Source organism: Pristiophorus japonicus, chromosome 16, assembly GCF_044704955.1.
Source record: "Pristiophorus japonicus isolate sPriJap1 chromosome 16, sPriJap1.hap1, whole genome shotgun sequence".
Classification (NCBI taxonomy): Eukaryota; Metazoa; Chordata; class Chondrichthyes; family Pristiophoridae; genus Pristiophorus; species Pristiophorus japonicus.
Window position 1 is genome coordinate 44,519,395 of NC_091992.1, and position 19,121 is coordinate 44,538,515.

A 19,121-nucleotide genomic window follows, 5' to 3' on the forward strand; every position below is an offset into this window, starting at 1 on the left:
ACAGAATTTCTATGCCAATGGATCTTTCCAGGGAGCAACAGGAAACATCTCCAACATCTCCCAGTTTGGCGTCCATTGCTCCATCCGCAAGGTCACAATGCTCTGTACAAAAGGAGGAGAGACTACATCTCCTTTCGCATGAGCAGAGAGAATCAGCACGAGCGTGCAAGTGGCTTTTCTGGGATTATGGGCTTCTCCATGGTGCAGGGTGCCATTGACTGCATCCACGTCGCTTTGAGGACACCGAGCACAATAGAGATCACCGTAACCCCATAGGCTACCACTCACTGAATGTACAGTTGGTGTGCGACCACACACGGAGAATAATGACGGTCAATGCCCGCTATCCTGGCAGCAGCCATGATGCCATCATCCTGCGCCAGACCGGTGTGCCAGTTCTGTTCCAGCCCCCAAATGAAACTCGCAGCTGGCTGCTCAGAGTGCTATCCGCTACGGGCCTGGCTCATGGCTCCTCTCCGCAACCCCAACACTCCTGCCCAGCACTCGTACAATGCAAGCCACGCTGGCACCAGGAACATCATTGAGCAGACCATCGGAGTGCTGAAGCAACGTTTCCACTACCTTGACTGCTCGCGAGGAGTCCTGCTATACCCACCTGAGCGGGTGTCCTTATTCGTCGTCGTCTTCTGCATGCTGCACAACTTGGCCATCATGAGGGCACAGCCATTGACACCAGGCATAGCTGTACCACCTCAGGAGGAGGAGCACCAGGAGAAAGACCAGGAGGAAGAGCAACAGCAGGAAGATGAGGAGGAGCAGGAGCAGCAACAGCCACTATGGGGGAGGCAGCGAGTACATCAGAATCCGACAAGGGAAGTCCACGATCATCTCATCAGAGCTCGTTTCCATTGATTTCCATCCCACTTCCCATCACCACATCAATTTGTCCTTCCATACCAAATCCCCAACACTGAAATGAGAGACAGCAGCAAACATTAAGCATTCCAATTACCATTTATGAAACAACAATAAAATGTAAAACTGTGTATTTAATTATTACCCTTGTGCATTTCCTTATAGCCCCTTTTTCGATTACCTATTCTACACCTTCTCCGCAGTGTCTCCTCTGTGGCTGCAGCATGGTTGGTGGAAGGCTGCTGTGTGTCTATGCCAAAGACTGCAGATAGCTTTGTAGGTCACCCTCAACCAGCTCTGGGCCTAGAAGGCCCGGCTGCAGACTGCACAGCCTGAGCGGCAGTTTGAGCTCGCTGGGTGACCGGCATGGATAAGTGCGTGCAATGGCAGAGTGCTAGTGGTGGGACCAGGAATCCTGTCATCATGCTCCACTGACCCAGTGCCACACCTCCGGGGCAGTACCTCAGCATCTCCAACAATCTGATGGAGCACAGATAGCTGGGCTGCTGCGACACTGGTCAACTGTGGTGGACCCAGCGGTGATGGCAACAGTCAAAACTTGCATGGCATGCAGCTGAGACTGCATGACATCACCAAGACATTGCGTGGCATCAAGATGAGATTGCCGAGAGTAGTCTGAGCATCCATGCGAGCAATCATTGACTATTGCAACGCATTGCATTGCTTCCACCTGTGCCACAATGGAACCTGCCACATCATCCATGACACATGTCCACACGTTCTGTCTGGGAGTTCACCATCACCTGTACACTGGCAATGGTGGGCTCCATGGTGTGCGCAGAGCTGTCTACAATGTGGGAAGCAGACTCCTCCATGCTCCTTAGCACTTGCAACAGGCTCTCGGGCACCCTTGCCATTACACCTATCATGTCAGAGTCCATGGGTATCATCCTTTGTGTGAATGCCTCCCCATTGAGGTCCTCATCTGAGTCCTGTGCAGCAGAACTTGCCCTCCGGGCAGATGGCTCCCGTGCTTCTCCTTCCTCTTGGCCCTGCTGCAGCTCTCGACCCCGGTGCATCACCCAGTGCATACCCATGTCCTAAGCTAACTTCCAATGACTGCGTAGTGCCAGTATCTGAGCTGGTGCCTGCGGGTGAGCGAAGCAGTGACTCAGTGCTTGGCTCCAACTCCTCCTCCCCCTCCTCATCCTCCTCCTCATCCTCCTCTCCCTCATGACTGGGTTGGGGATGGGGGCTCAAGCACAGGCTGCTCATCTGCTGACTTATTATTTGAAAGCATTAATGGCACAAGAGTCGAGTTAAGGTGAGGGCGGGGGCGGGGGGGCAGGAATGAAGCAAGGAAGGCAGACAGAATGAGGAGGTGGAAAATGATGGGGCCTTCTGCTTTAACGGGGAAGTGGGATGAAAAGAGGGGATAAAGATGCGATTGTTGCCCCCATCAGGCTTGAGGACTCTGGCGGTCATGGGATCCACCACCTGCGGGCCAATGAGCCGCAGTACTCGCTCCTCCAGGTCGGAAAGCTGGCACAGTTCAGCTTCTTTCCCCTCCTCCAGCTGCTGCATCTTATTGTGTGTCATCTTGGCCTGCAAACGAAAGGAAGCTGTGTGAGTAAGAGTCCAGTTATGTATGTGGAAGATATGCCTGCCATGGTTAAATAGCTGTGAATGTAGGCAAGACTTTGAATGAGGCTGTGACTGTGAATAGGCACAGATGGTCGGTGGTTGCCTGCTGGGTTAAGTGCTGGTTTTCAGAATGTGCACAGACAGAGGCTCAGAGGCTGGTATGTAAGAATTGTGGAAATATGTACTCACAAGTGAGATTGTTGAATTTTTTGCAACACTGTGTAGGGGTTCTATCCATGACCATGCTGCCCGACCCCTCCGCAGCCACCTCTGCCCACATGGCCCGAAGAACCTGTGGAGTGGACCTTCTCCCAGATGGAGGGAAAATTCCTCCCTCTTTCCCTCGACTGCCCCCACCAATGTCCCCAATGGCAGGTCGCTAAATGAGTGGCCCTTGCATAAGGTCCTGCAGCACCCATCGCTCACCTTCCTTACAAAGTCAACTGAAGAAATGATGAGAATGACCAGGTGCTGCCTGAAACGACATCCCCTTTAAGAACTGGAATGAACAGCAGCCTCATTATCAGAGAATGAAAGTCAGTTGAAATTGTAATAGTGCCCCTGCAGCACCCCACTGAGGCCGTTGGCGCCTCTGATACCGCCTTGCTGCATTTCTGAAGGAAAAGTGCCCAATTCCCACAATTTTGCAGGCCATCTCGCCAGGTGCTAAATGGTCAATCTTTTAAAACTTTGTGCCCCAAACGCAGTGGTACCAAATTTTGGCCCATTTGTTTGTTAATGCTCCTGTAAAGCACCTTGGGACATTTTACTACATTAAAGGTGCTATATAAATATAAGTTGTTGTTGCGAATGCAAAAAGGAGATAAGATGACAAAATGCTATGGATGAGAATTTCTAAGAACAAGCCCATAGTGACTGAATGATCATTCTTCAATGGTGGAGTAAGTAGTGGTCTCAAGTCATAGGAACAGATAGTGGAGTCTGGAATATATAGCTTGAAAAGATTCTTCAGATAGGGTAAAATTAATGTGTGGTGGAATTTGAAAATAAGGAGGACAACGTTAAAATCAGCAGCACAGGACTCAATAGAGCACAAGGGATAATTGGTTTATGAGTCTTTATCCCCGGAGAGAACCTGGGCTTACAGGATCCCAGATCAGCTGAAAATTGAATCAGGCGGTTTTGGCATCACAGTGTCCAAAGTGCCTATATAATTTTCCTCTGCTGATTGTTCATTTACAAATGAGATCCGGGCAAGCAGCAATTAAAAATCATCCCTTATTTGTTTAAGCTCCATTCTAAGACATTAGCACATTATTTAGGCTGATATTTCAATTCATTTCTGTGTTGAGGGACAATCTTTCTAGTGAGATTTTAAATTATCCTGATCTGGTGGTTCATAAGGATACAGAAGCTCCCCAGCACTCTTTGATAAAGAGCAGGGAGTTTTCCTCCCACAGCTGGCACGACCCAAGAAAAAAATTAACTGCTTATTCGTCTTTTTGTTGTTTGTAGGATTTTGCAGTGTAGAAATTGAGTACATCACACAGTAATTGTACTTCAAGAGTAATTAATTGTTGTGAAGTGCTATGGATCATCTGGAAGATGTGATAGATGCACATTCTTACTTTAGTTTATCATTTTAGATCAAATTCCTAGAAATTTCCTGGGTTACCTCAAATGAATCTGAAAGAAACTTCGGGCTGGATTTGAATTATTATCGCCTGGTGGGAGTCGGAGGGAAGAGGCGGGAAATTCGGCTTTTAGTTCAAGAGACTGCCTCTCAGCGCTTTTGGGCGCTGTTGGAGGTAGTATCGGGGCGGTGTCCATCAATGACTCGCTAACCACGCCACAGTGATGCAGACGTACCGCGTTGCGCTGACTCATCGCAAAGTCCGTCCCCTTCACTTAAGGGGCAATGCAAGGCCTACTGAGGCCTCTGTGGAGCCCACTGGGCCACCTTGGAGGGGTTCGTTCGGGCCAGCAGCACGGCATCCAAGAGAAGGTGCCGAGTTGCCTGTTGGTGGCCTAGCCGAACCAGCGGGAATCAAAATAAAATGGCGGCCGCGGCGGTATGCCCTCCCATTTAAGGGCGGCCACACCGCCCAGTCACTGGCAGATTCCCACCTCATGAAACTGTCGGGGGCACTGACCGACGGTGGCCGCGCTCCCGCGAGGCAAATTACCCCGCGGGACAGAAAAGGGGTCGCTGCCAGGTGGTAAGGGGTCGGAACGTCGGGTGGGGTGGAAAAGGGGTCACTGCCTGATGGCCCCATCCCGCTGGCAATTGGGCAGGGGTCTGCCCTGCTGCCTGCCCCCAGTCGGAAAGGCCTTACCATCTCTTCGAGGTGGTAACGGGCCTTAAAAAGGGGGGCAATTTCGACCCTTTCATTTTTCAGAAAACATTAATCATGTGGCTACCTCCATAGGGAGACTAAAGGTGGAATTTCAACCCCCTAAGATGGACAGGTTAGTGGCGGGTGGGTAGGTTAAAATATGAAAAACTGGTAACCCGACCCCAACCTCCCTCCAGCGTAACTACTTCTGGTTTTAACAGAGGCGGGTTCAGGTGCGGCTGAGTAACCCGAGCTCGAGAGGCGGTTCCATCATCAGAGTATGTTAATGAGGGTACCTCCCTCCAATTTTGACTAATTTCAATTTAATATCTTCTGCACGGGTTTCCTAGGACTCTGGAAACTCAGCAGTAAAATAGAGGCTAGATTTAGAGGCACTTCATGGGGCTGGTTAAAGGGCAGGTATCCCGATATTAATAAATACTCATTGCTCACAGCTATTTTCTCTGCCCCTTTGGTAAATAGTTTGCTGAGATTTCTTTTGCTGACTGTCATGCTGGTAAAGTTTGGACAAAACATCAGGATGTGTGATGCCATGGCTACTTTTGAGCAGACTCAGCCATTGGGAGATGAGGCAACATGTCAGATATTGTCTGACTGGTAGTAACCAGTTGTCTGAGGCAACTGGTGAGACATGGGAACACTTTGGCCAAGATTTCCCGTTTCCCACCCACATGGTATGGGGGACCCGGTAGACGGTGGGGAACCAGGAGATTTGACTCCACAGCGGACGTGGGACAGGTTGACTTCGAGGTGGGTGGGGAACGCAGGCTGGACACTGCAGCAACAGATAGATACTGGGTCCAGGTGAGGTTGGGGGAGGGAGGCGTTTCAAGCCTGGGGGAAGTTCAAGCCCATGGCAAGGCAAGCCTGGGACAGAATCCGATCCCCCGGGAGGGGTCCAAAACCCAACCCGGGGTGGGAGAGTCCGATCCCCGACCCCAGAGCTGACTCGCGATCCCGGCTTGGCGGGGGGGGGGGGCGGCGGAGCTCAGATTCCTGTCCCTGTAGGGGGGTTGACCGATCTCCAACCCCGGAGGGTGCGGGCTGCTGGTGGGGGAGCTTTGAGGGCTGGAAGGAAGCCTCCTGCTCCTCCAGAAGGATTGTTCCCCAAGGCTGTGTCCGCCCGGTTGCAGCTGCCGGGAATACCAGTCCAACCATATTCAGCTACTTCATCAATGTCCTTCCCTCCATCATAAGGCCAGAAGTGGGATATTCGCTGATGTTTGCACAGTGCTCAGTTCCATTCGTAACTCCTCAGAAAATGAAGCAGTCCATGCCCACATTCAGCAAGACCAGGATGACATTCAGGCATGGGCTGATAAGTTCAAGTAACATTCTCGAGTCAAACAAGTGTCGGCAATGACCATCTCCAACAAGCGAGAGTCTAACCACTACCCCTTAATATTCCATGGCATTACCAAATCCCCCACCATCCTGGGGGTCACCATTGACCAGAAACTTAATTGGACGAACCACAATAAATACTATGACAATCAGAACGGGTCAGAGGTTGGATATTCTGCATCATAGAAACATAGAAAATAGGTGCAGGAGTAGGCCATTCGGCCCTTCTAGCCTGCACCGCTGTTCAATGAGTTCATGGCTGAACATGCAACTTCAGTACCCCATTCCTGCTTTCTCGTCATACCCCTTGATCCCCCTAGTAGTAAGGACTACATCTAACACCTTTTTGAATATATTTAGTGAATTGGCCTCAACAACTTTCTGTGGTAGAGAATTCCACAGGTTCACCACTCTCTTGATGAAGAAGTTTCTCCTCATCTCGGTCCTAAATGGCTTACCCCTTATCCTTAGACTGTGACTCCTGGTTCTGGACTTCCCCAACATTGGGAACATTCTTCCTGCATCTAACCTGTCTAAACCTGTCAGAATTTTAAACGTTTCTATGAGATCCCTGCTCATTCTTCTGAACTCCAGTGAATACAAGCCCAGTTGATCCAGTCTTTCTTGATATGTCAATCCCGCCATCCCAGGAATCAGTCTGGTGAACCTTCGCTGCACTCCCTCAATAGCAAGAACGTCCTTCCTCAAGTTAGGAGACCAAAACTGTACACAATACTCCAAGTGTGGCCTCACCAAGGCCCTGTACAACTGTAGTAACACCTCCCTGCCCCTGTACTCTAATCCCCTCGCTATGAAGGCCAACATGCCATTTCCTTTCTTAACCGCCTGCTGTACCTGCATGCCAACCTTCAATGACTGATGTACCATGACACCCAGGTCTCGTTGCACCTCCCCTTTTCCTAATCTGTCGCCATTCAGATAATTGTCTCTCTGTTTTTACCACCAAAGTGGATAACCTCACATTTATCCACATTATACTTCATCTGCCATGCATTTTCCCACTCACCTAACCTATCCAAGTCACTCTGCAGCCTCATAGCATCCTCCTCGCAGCTCACACTGCCACCCAACTTAGTGTCATCCGCAAATTTAGAGATACTACATTCAATCCCCTCGTCTAAATCATTAATGTACAATGTAAACAGCTGGGGCCCCAGCACAGAACCTTGCGGTACCCCACTAGTCACTGCCTGCCATTCTGAAAAGTACCCATTTACTCCTACTCTTTGCTTTGAGTCTGCCAACCAGTTCTCAATCCACGTCAGCACACTACCCCCAATCCCATGTGCTTTAACTTTGCACATTAATCTCTTGTGTGGAACCTTGTCGAAAGCCTTCTGAATGTCCAAATACACCACATCAAATGGTTCTCCCTTGTCCACTCTACTGGAAACATCCTCAAAAAATTCCAGAAGCTTTGTCAAGCATGATTTCCCTTTCACAAATCCATGCTGACTTGCACCTATCATGTCACCTCTTTCCAAATACGCTCCGATGACATCCTTAATAATTGATTCCATCATTTTACCCACCGATGTCAGGCTGACCGGTCTATAATTCTCTGGCATGGACAGGTTGGGCTGAATGTCTTGTTTCTATGCCATATATCATATGTAATCCTCTCTGCTATTGTTAAGTGTTAGGGTGACATGTCTGCCAGTACATCGCAAATTTATGGCCACCCCTCCATAAGAACATAAGAAATAGGAGCAGGAGTAGACCATTTGGCCCCTGGAGCCTGCTCCGCCATTCAATATGATGGCTGATCTGATCATTGACTCAGCTCCACTTCCCTGCCCGCTCCCCATAACCCCTTATTCCCTTATCGCTCAAAAATCTGTCTATCTCCACCTTAAATATATTCATTGAAGCAGCCTCCACAGCTCTCTAGGGCAGAAAATTCCATAGGTTTACAACCCTCAGAGAAGACATTTCTCCTCATCTCAGTTTTAAATGGGTGGCCCCTTATTCTAAGACTATGTCCCCTACTTTTAGTTTCTCCTATGATTCTCCTTTTCACCGATGGAGCTCAGGGTTCAGCATTTGTGTCCAGCTTAGCAGAGCTTGGAGTGGAGTGCGCCCCTGGCACGGACTCTCCACATCTGTCCCTGCCACCAGTTTCCATTCGTGCTCACTTGTGAATTGTGAGTCACCAGTTAAAAATCCAACAATCTGTCTAACAGGACCCACCGAAGTGCAAGTATTTGCACTGGTGCCTGGTACTATGTCGTGTAATGGTGCACCCTAAGTAGAAATCGGGTCCTCTGTGGAATCGTCATTAGGAACATCGACAGACAGCCACTCTATGCATGAAGGCCCTGGAGGAGAGAAAAAAGGAACTGAATTAGTACTAGCAATGTAATAAAGTTGCCACTCAGCATAATTACACTTAGCATTTTTCACTCGTTGCTGAAATCAAGTCAATGTGATTGAGCCTGTATGAGATATGGGTCAGAGATATTTAATTCTGTCACCAGGCAACTGTGAAGTCCCAGGGGCCGAAATTCACCGTGCCTGAAGTGACGGCTACTGCAGAGTTTTGGCAGGTGACCGATAAAATTGATCAGCTGCCACGGTCGGATGAATTTTCCTCCCCGAGCCATATTCAGCTCGGGGGGAAATTGAGCGGTGTGCATTTCTGCCGGAAATGGCGCGGTGAAGCCGCTGTAAAGGAGACTTTCCAGCGGAGAGCTCTGCAGTGTGCAGGCCGCTGGAAAGCGGCAAGGACGGGATTTTCAGCTGCAAAAAGGTAAGCCTTTTCCCAGTAGTGCCCCTGCGAGGTATTCGAGTCAATGCTCAAACGGGACATCGCTGGAGTGTTGCAGCGATCAGGGCCCTTTGGTAGGGAAATCGTTTTATTAATTTTAGAGTTTTTATTTAAGATTACAGTATCCACTGTATTTATCTTTTAATAGTTGTATTAATTGTTTAGGCTCCATTCAACCTGCTGAGTGCTGCTCAGAGGTTTGCACATACTTTTGTATAAGTTTCAGGTCTGACTCTTTAGTGGAGGCCTGTGGGCTGCAGAGACCTGCTTGGCAGGGTTCACCCTGAGGATGGGAGGAGTGTTGGGAGGGTGACACTTGGTACACCTGCTCAGAAGCAGGGCGGCATGCAGGAGAAGGCATCACTGTCAGCACCGTGCGTGCAGACAGGCAGCAGCCATGATTCGTTCATTCTGCGCCAGGCCAGTGTGCTCACCGTTTTCACCGGCTCGAATCAGGATTGCGGTTGGCTGCTTGGGGACAAGGGATATCCCCTGTCCACTTGGCTGCTCACTCCTCTGTGGAACCCCAGGACAGCGCCAGAGCATGCATACAATGACGCTCATTGTGCCACCAGGTGCATCATCGAGCAGTGCATAGGCATCCTTAAGCAGAGATTCCGGTGCCTGGACCACTCTGGTGGCACCTTGCAGCACTCTCCTCAATGGGTCTCCATAATCATCATGTTCTGCTGCATGCTGCACAACCTGGCCATCATGAGGGGACAGCCCCTGGAAGTCGAGCCAGTAATACCACCTGAGGAGGAGGGGGCGCAGGAGGAGGAGGAGGATCCCCATTGCCCCAGAGCTAGGAGGCGTCGAGCCAAAGCCACCCTGGAAGGGCTGGGTACAGACTGGCCAGCACCCTCCTGGGTGGGTGTGCCCTCACATATATGGAGGTGCCTGACACCTCCCCTGCAATCGCCCTCCATGCATTATGTACTGCCTGTCTGCCAGGTCTCCCCACGTTAGGAAACAGTATTCTTCTTCTGTCCTCCACAGTGTCCATCAGTGTCTCCAGTTCCATATCAGTGAACCTGTTGGCTCTCCTTGCACCTCTTACACCAGCCATCCTTCCAACCTCCTCCCCCCCCCCCCCCCCCTTCAGGGCCTTGCTACAAACCCTAGCCTTTAAAAAGACCAGCGGGCAACTGGCTCAGAAACCCTTACCTGCATGCTGAATTTTTCCGTGGTGATAACACTCAAATTAAGACAGCCACACCACTGAAAAATTCACTTTGGAAGGGTTCATTAGCACTGGAACCCATTTCTTCACTTTTGGAGCTGAATATGGGGTGGCCTAGCCACGAAAAAATTTAGACGCTAATGGCCACAAAAAGGTGGAGGGGAGCACCAGCTTTCCAGTGGTACTGAATTTCAGGCCCCCAATCTCTCCAGCTCTGATGGTCAAAATATCAAAATACGCAGAGATGTCACTGATTTTCATTGCCTCTTCCTCTGCAGCTGTTGGCTGTGCAATTTGTGGCAGGACATCTCCAGTCCTCTCCCTCTCCCTTGTATTTTGTTCTCCTGCGTTAGGGAAGGAACACATCTATAACTGGCTGTAAGGGCATGTGTTCACTCGATGGATGCAGTGCATTCAGTGAGGGTAACTATCCGGCAGATGCATCACAATACATAAGGAATGAGGTGAATGGCAATGGTGGATGAATAAATAGGGATGCCAGGAATTGCATAGAAAGTGAATGATGGATGTTTTTGAAATTTAAGTGGGTGTGAAGAGCAATGAGATGGGGTATGGTTAACAAGTCAGAGTGAAAGGGTGGGGATGGTGTGCACTACAAGATGTTGGTAAAACTGTAACTGCACTCATCTTTCCTGACCTGGTTAGGTCAATAATTTGCTTCCTGCACTGGATCCAGGAATGGTCCCGATGCTCCTGCTGCTGAACTCCTCAGTCTCCTCCAATGACACCTTCTTAGTGATAGCAACAGGTTTCTTCATCCCGTTGCCAGGGAAGATGATCTCCTTCCACCTCCTCACTGTACACAGCAATACATCAAGTGATGCATCATTAAACCGAGAAGCACAGCCTTTGACTGTCCTGATTCCATCTTTCAACTTAGCCCTCTCTTTGCACAAACTCCTAACACCCCAAATGCTTGAATTAGCCCTTTAAATAGTCGAGTTGAGAACGCGTTATGCGCACCACGTCGCTATTGTGCATTGAAGACACAAAACCAGAAGTAAAATTATAATTAGTTAGCCATGTTGAATTCGGACATTCCGATACACCAAAACTTCTTCCAGTTTTGGCGCCCGTTATCGCCGCCCTGCCCTGATCAGAACCAGCTTCTGGGTTATTATTGAGCCCCAAGTGTGAAATATGATGTGGCACTCACTACTCAATGAGATTGTAATACGATCAGCATGATTGTAGTGCTCAAAACATAAAAGCTGTTGCAGCTGCCTGTCAACATTCCGAATCAATTCCAAAAGCTTCCACAGAATATGAGTGATAAAGCTTCAAACACCACCCCCAATGAACACAAATGTTCTGATACAGAATTAATCATAACTTGCCATGCAAAAATTGCTGGAGCATCCATTGAACTAGGGAAATCTGTTAGAAGCAAACCTGTTCAGCAAGCTTCTTTCCTCCCAGTAGCCATCAGGATCTATTTTGTGAGAGAATTGCCCTTGCTACTTCAGTTATTTTTCGATGCAACCTGTTGTATCTGGAATGAGTGGTGCTGTTGATCTTCATAATGTTTCTTATTGTTCTGCTCTGTACGTAGCTGGTCTCTGCTCTGTCATAACTTATCAATTCTCTGTCATTGCAGGTGGATACGGAGCAGCTAAAGCTGCTAAATATGGAGGTAAATTTTTCTACTTTCATAGTTTGTGAAAGCATCAAATTGTTATTGTATTAGTAAGCATCGAATGTTAATGGGAACAATCTTCTTATCAAGTATAGAAGGTACATAACAATTAAATTCATCATCAAATAACGTCAAACCCAGTTACAATGGTTTCCTCGAGGGAAGGAGCATTTGTCCAAATATTACAATCAGCTCTTCTCACTTTACTGTAGGATAACACACAATTTGGCTGCATTGAATTTGGCTTTGAGATACTGAAGTTGTTTTCTATAAACTAAAAAAATATCCATTGTCTGAGTACACAAAGATTTTGAAGTACAAGCCTTTATTACAAGGGTTTTGTCCAGAGAGAAACCAGGAAATATCTTGCCACATGAGAAACAAGCAGTGAAAGTTACAATCTTGGCTATAGACCAACATGAAATGTTCAATTGGCTAAATACTTAATGGGAGATCTATATAAGAAAAGGATCGAATTAAAAAGGTACACCAACAGGAATCAAAGAACTAAAACAAATGGCTTGTCAGATGGTTACAGGGTCACAAACTGCTCAATATTCTTTCCTTCTACAATGCTATACTTTTATGAATTATTTCATAATTTTTCATGTCCATTGACTACTTTTTAGCTGTATTTGAAGCTGGTGGCTTATTTTGATACTTTTGACTTCATTTTGAGATTTGCTGCCTTTTCCCTTTTGTGATATTTCTACATCTTTCCAAAAGTGACCACCAGTAAAATATTAACAACTTTGCGATGAATCATTTGGTTTTAATCTAGTTTCCGTTACTGAGACATGCTTGTAAATCAAAGTTGAGAGTCAAAATTGGCTAAGCGATAGAAAACAAAGCGTTGTGGTGAATGGCTGTTTTTTTGAACTGGAGGGAAGCATGCAGTGGTGTTCCCCAAAGTCCAGTACTTGTGCTACTGCTGTTTTGATATATATTAATGACTTGGACTTGGGGGTACAGGGCACCATTTCAAAATTTGCAATGACATGAAACTTAGAAGTATAGTAAACAGTGAGGAAGATAGTAATATACTTCAAGAGGACATAGACAGGCGGGCACATAGCAGATAAAATTCAACGCAGAGATGTGTGAGGTAGAACAATGAAGAGAGACCATACATACTATATGGTACAACTTTAAAGAGGGTGCAAGAAAAGAGAGACCTGGGGGTGAATCTTTGAAGGTGGCATGACAGGTTAACAAAGCAGTTAGAAAAGCATATGGGATCCTGCGCTTTATAAATAGAGGCATAGAGTACAAAAGCCAGGAAGTTATGCTAAACCTATATAGAACACTAGTTCGGCTCCAGCTGGAGTATTGTGTCTAATTCTGGGCACGACACTTTAGGAAGGACGTGAGGCTTTGGAGGGGATGCAGAAGAAATTTACTAGAATGGTTCCAAGGATGAGGGATTACAGTTACGTGGATAGACTAGAGAAGCTGGGATTGTTCTCCTTGGAGCGGAGAATGCGAAGTGGAGATATGATAGAGATCTTTAAAATCATGAAGGATTTAGATAGAGTAAATAAAGAGAAGCTGTTTCCAGTGGCTGAAGGTTCGATAACGAGAGGGTACAGATTTAAGGTGATTGGCAAAAGAACCTGAGGCGACATGAGGAAAAGCTATTTTATGTAAAAAGTGGTTAAGATTTGGAATGCACTGCCTGATGGAGTGATAGAAAAAGAGTCAATAGTAGCCTTCCAAATGGAATTGGATAAATACTTGAAGGAGAAAAAATTGCAGGGATATGGGAAAGGAGCGGGGAAGTGGGGCTAATTGGATTGCTTTTCGAAAGAGCCAGCGCAGAATCACTGGGCCAAATGGCCTCCTTCTGTGCTGTACTATTCTATGATTCTCTGATATATTAGCATGGATTGAGGATTGGTTAATGGACAAAAAACAGAGAATCTAAACAAACCAGTCTTTTTTGGGTTGGCAGGTAGTAACTAGTGGGGATCAGTACGTGGGCCTCAGCTATTTACAATCTATATTAATAACTTTTATGAGGGTACCAAGTGTTATGTATCCAACTTTGCTGACAATGCAGTTGGAAAAGTAAGCTGTCAGGCGGACACAAAGAGGTTACAAAGGGATATAGACAGGTTAAATGAATGGAATATAATGTGGGGAAATTTGAAATTATCCACTTTGGTGCAAAGAATAGAAAAGCAGAATAGTAAATGTTGGTACTCAGATGAATTTGGGGGTCCTTTTACACAAGTCACGGAAAGTTAACATGCAGGTACAGCAAGCAACTAGGAAAGCAAGTGGTATTTTAACCTTTATTGCAAGAGGGTTGGAGTATGGAAGTTTTGCTGCAATTATATAGGGCTTTGGAACAGTGCAAGAGGCCGAGGAAGGAGATATATGAGTGGGAGTGGAGCGGAGAATTAAAATGACAGGCAACCGGGAGCTCGGGGTCACGCTTACGGACTGGTTCAACGAAGCTCAATGTAAGCTCGAGGAACAGCACCTCATCTTTCATTTAGGCACATTACAGCCTTCTGGACTCAACATCGAGTTCAACAATTTCAGACCATAAACTCTGGCCCTATTATTTTCCCCATGGCAGCTGTTGATGATTTTGCCATTTCCATTTACACCTCATCTAGACTTAACTTGCCCCATTACCATCTCATTTTTCCTGGCACCATCATCTCTTTTGTCTCTTAGGCTTAGAAACTTGGGTTGTTTGCACCTCCCGTGGCGCAAACGACTTTTTGCCCGGGCGCGGCACCGCCAACGACTTCCACTAAATTCTGCGGGAGTTTAGCCACGGCAGAAACCTGTAGTGCCCCGCTGTATTCAATTACATTTAATTTCAATTAATTTTAAATATGTGAGTGTTTTTTTAATTTATTGTGCTGTGTTTCGGTGTTTTAGGGGCATGCCCTGTTTTATGACTTGGACCGCACGTTCCGCCTGGCCATTGGAAGCCGGCTTGAACGGCGCTGTCCGGACGTGTTTGATGCCATTACCCAACATAAACTCCTGGAATTCAAGGCTGGTGAAGCACGGGCCATTGTCGCTGACCAGAATGTCCGGCAAGCCGTGGGTCGCGAAAACCGTGCGCAGACTCTCCACTGTGATGGATGTCGTGCACGAGTTTATTATGATGCACTTGATCCATTTCGAGTATGCATTGACAACGATCAGGAACATTTTTCCCATGAACGGGCCCGCGTAGTCTACGTGAACGCGTGACCATGGCCTGGTGGGCCAGGGCCACGGACTGAGGGTGATCTCCCTGGGGGCATTGCCCAGCTGGGCACACGTCGTGCACCTGCGAACCCAGTGTTCCAGGTCTGAGTCAATTCCCGGCCACCATACATGTGACCGGGCAATGGCCTTCATAAGCACGATGCCAGGGTGCTCGCTGTGGAGTTCCCTGATGAATGCTTCCCTTCCTTTCTGGGGCATGACTACCCGGCTGCCCCATAGCAGGCAGTCGGCTTGGCTGGAGAGCTCATCCATCCGTCTGTGAAACGGTCTGACCTCCTCGGGGCATGCCCCGTGTGCGGGCGCCCAATCCCCAGTCAGAACACATTTCTTTATCATGGACAGGAGGGGGTCTCTGTTGGTCCAGATTTTGATCTGGCGGTCTATGATAGGGGAGTCTTCGGTGTTAAAAGCCTCAACGGCCATGACAATCTCAGCGCTTTGCTCCGACGCCCCCTCAGTGGTGGCCAGTGGGAGCCTGCTGAAACCATCAGCGCAATTCTCGGTGCCTGGTCGGTGCCGTATGGTGTAGTCATACGCAGCCAGTGTGAGAGCCCATCGCTGTATGCGAGCTGACGCATTGGCATTGACAGCCTTGCTGTCGGACAACAGGGATGTTAACGGCTTGTGGTCCATTACTAGCTCGAACCGCCTACCGAAAAGGTACTGGTGCATCTTTTTCACATCGTAAACACAAGCGAGTGCTTCCTTTTCGAGCATGCCGTATCCACGCTCTGCCTGGGAGAGCGACCTGGAGGCATAAGCCACCAGTTGGAGTCGGCCATCATCATTACTCTGCTGCAACACGCACCCAACCCCATAGGATGATGCATCACATGTCAAAACCATTTTTTTACAGGGGTCGTACAAGGTCAACAGCTTGTTAGAACAAAGCAGGTTCCGAATTCTATTGAAAGCCCGTTCTTGACCGTCCTCCCAAAACCATTCACAACCTTTACACAAGAGCACGTGTAACGGCTCCAACAATGTGCTTAAGTTCGGCAGAAAGTTCCCAAAATAGTTCTAAAGTCCCAGGAATGATCGCAACTCCAATGTGTTGCCGGGCCTGGGCGCCCGGCGGATTGCCTCCGTTTTAGCTTCGGTGGGCCGGATCCCATCTGCGGCAACTCTCCTGCCCAAGAACTCGACCTCTGGAGCCAAAAACACATACTTGGGCTTTTTCAACCGCAAGCCTACCCGGTCCAGTCGGCGTAGCACCTCCCCCAGGTTTTGGAGGTGTTCCTCGGTGTCTCGACCCATTATTAGGATGTCGTCTTGGAATACGATCGTTCCAGGAATGGATTTAAGCAAGCTTTCCATGTTCCTCTGAAAGATAGCGGCCACCGAACGAATGCCAAATGGACACCTGTTGTAGATAAATAGCTCCTTGTGCGTCGTGATGGTGATCAGAAGCTTGGATTCTTCAGCCAGTTCCTGAGTCATGTAGGCTGAAGTGAGGTCAAACTTGGTGAACAGCTTGCCACCTGCCAACATGGCAAAAAGGTCCTCCGCTCTCGGAAGAGGTTATTGGTCCTGCAGTGTCACTCGGTTGATGGTGGCCTTGTAGTCGCCACAAATCCTGACCGAGCCATCCACTTTGAGAACAGCAATGATGGGGCTTGCCCAGTCACTGAATTCAACTGTCCTCTCTGAGCAGCCTGTCCAATTCACTTTCAATTTTCTCGCGCATCACATACGGCACCGCTCTGGCTTTGTGGTGCACTGGTCTGGCGTCCGGGGTGATGCGTATCACTACTTTGGTCCCTTGAAAGTCCCAACACTGGGTTGAAACAGTGCCCTGAATTTCTGTAGGACCTGTGAGCATGAGCTTCGCTCCACAGATGAAATGGCGTGCACATCCCTCCATTTCCAGTTCATCTCGGCTAGCCAGCTCCTCTCCAAAAGTGCGGGGCCGTTTCCCGGGACAATCCAGAGTGGCAGCTGGTTCTCTGACCCATTATGTGTTACCACCAAGTTTGCACTGCCTAGCACTGGGATGATCTCTTTGATGTACGTCCGTAGCTGCTCGTCAATGCGTTCCAGTTTTGGCCTGCTAGCTCTGTGTGGCCATAGTCTCTCAAATTGTTGGGCGCTCATAAGGGACTGGCTGGCTCCTGTGTCCAGCTCCATGCACACCAGGATGCCATTCAATAAAACTTTCATCATCATGGGTGACGTTTTGGTATATGAGTTGTGGACATCAGCCACATGAACCCGCTGAACTTCAGCATCCATGGCTTTGCCCCAAGCATCATACTGCATTGCAGACCCCTCGTCTGGTTCCTCTGTCTCATAGATTAGCCTCGCTACAGTCTTCCTGCACATTCTGGCCAAGTGTCCACTGATGTTGCAATTTCTACAGATAAATTGCTGGAACCTGCAGCTTTTTGTAGTATGTCTACCCCCACACCTCCAGCATGAGCTGAGGTTGTTGTTAACAAAAGGACTGTTACCAGGCATTCCTCTCTGATTGTCCCTTTGGTTGTTTCTAAGCGCTCTGATGGTGGATGTCAATGGTCCCATCACGGGATGCATTGTTCCTCGAGATGGCGTGAATTGCCGATCCCCTTTTCCATTGTCCCTGTTGCGGGCCCACCCTAGCGTCTGTTGTTGCCTGGCCAGTTTCAAAATGCCCTTGCCTGCCTGCTGAGTCCTGAGCCGCGTTCACAATGTTAACTCCCTGGTTCATCGCCACATTGGAACCAGAGCTGCGCGCGTAAATTAGCTTGGTCTCCTCTTCCCCTGCCATGAAGGTCTGAGCTATCAACGCCGCCGTTTCTAAAGTCAAGTCCTTGGTCTCTATGAGCTTCCTGAAAATTCCAGCATGACTAATGCCCTCAATGAAGAAATCCCTTAACATCTCCCCCCTGCAGGCATCTGTGAACTTAGAGACTGGCCAAGCGCCGCAGGTCCGCAACGAAGTCCGAGATGTTTTGTCCCTCCCGACGCCGGTGTGTGTAGAACCGGTGCCGGGCCATGTGTACGCTACTCGCCGGTTTGAGATGCTCACTGATCAGCTGGCTGAGCTCTTCGAAGGACTTGTCCGCCGGCTTCTCGGGTGCGAGCAGGTCTTTCATCAGCACATACGTCTTTAGTCTGCAGCTGGTCAGTAGATGCGCCCTCCGCTTGTCAGCCGCTGCCGCTCCCAGCCAGTCCTTCGTGATGAAACTCTGCTGGAGTCTCTCAACGAAGTCGTCTCAGTCCTCACCCACACAGTAACGTTTCTCTGTGCTACCGGTGGCCATCCTCGTGGTTCGGTGATTCCCGTTTCTCGTCGCCAAATGTGGTGTCCCTGCACCTTGCTACTGAATCACACGAGGCATGTACTGCAGACACAGTCACTGCGTGACCTTTCTTTATTCCCAGGACCAAGAAGTGATGACCCTGCGTGTGGGACCTCCCTTTAAATACCTGAGTGCAAAGGTGAGGAGTGTCTCCCACAAGTTCACCCCCTGTGGTCAAAGTGTGCATTTCCAGGACATATATACAGTGTACAGTGTGGTTGCATGAAGGTTACAGTTACATAAAGGTTACAGTTGTATGAAGGTTGCATACATGACAGAGTTTGCAGCTTGGGCCCTTCCCTTTAATTAAGGGAAGAGCCCCTCCTACATGGTCCAGTGTGTAGTGCTGTGCCCTGCCCCTGATGCGTCCCCCCCCACTACCGCCCCAGAACGGAAGTGAAGCACGTTATTTTGCGCTCCATTTGCTTTCGGGGGCAGTAACCCAAATTTAGCAAGCTGGGCGGGACTTCCACACTTGGGCCAGAATGTGCGGCCTCCCAGATATTACCGCCCCCAAAAGGGACGCAACGGAATTTTTCCCCCTTTATCTCTTCTGCCTTCCTTCCTTACATCCTATCACAGACCTTCCCTTTCATTCTTTCCTCCCCTCCCCATTATCCTGGCCCCCGACACTTGCTTAAAAATCTGTTACCTCTCTAACTTTTTCCAATTCTGATGAAGGGTAATCGACCTGAAACGTTAACTCTGTTTCTCTCTCCACAGATGCTGTCTGACCTGCTGAGTATTTCCAGCATTTTCTGTTTTTACTCCTGGAGTACTATGTACAGTTTTGAGGGTGAAATGGGTTGGGAGAAAGGGGATTAAGCATGTAGAT

General features: G+C 48.5%; 1 protein-coding gene across 4 annotated transcripts in view; it reads left to right on the top strand.

Annotated features, from left to right (window-relative positions):
* LOC139226469 (elastin-like) overlaps nt 1–19,121 on the top strand; it is a 435,956-nt gene that overhangs the window by 303,366 nt on the left and 113,469 nt on the right. For all 4 annotated transcript variants that reach the window (XM_070857261.1, XM_070857262.1, XM_070857263.1 and 1 more), the window contains exon 38: nt 11,733–11,768. In XM_070857261.1, the coding sequence (XP_070713362.1) occupies nt 11,733–11,768 (36 nt within the window). The remainder of the gene's footprint in view (nt 1–11,732; nt 11,769–19,121) is intronic.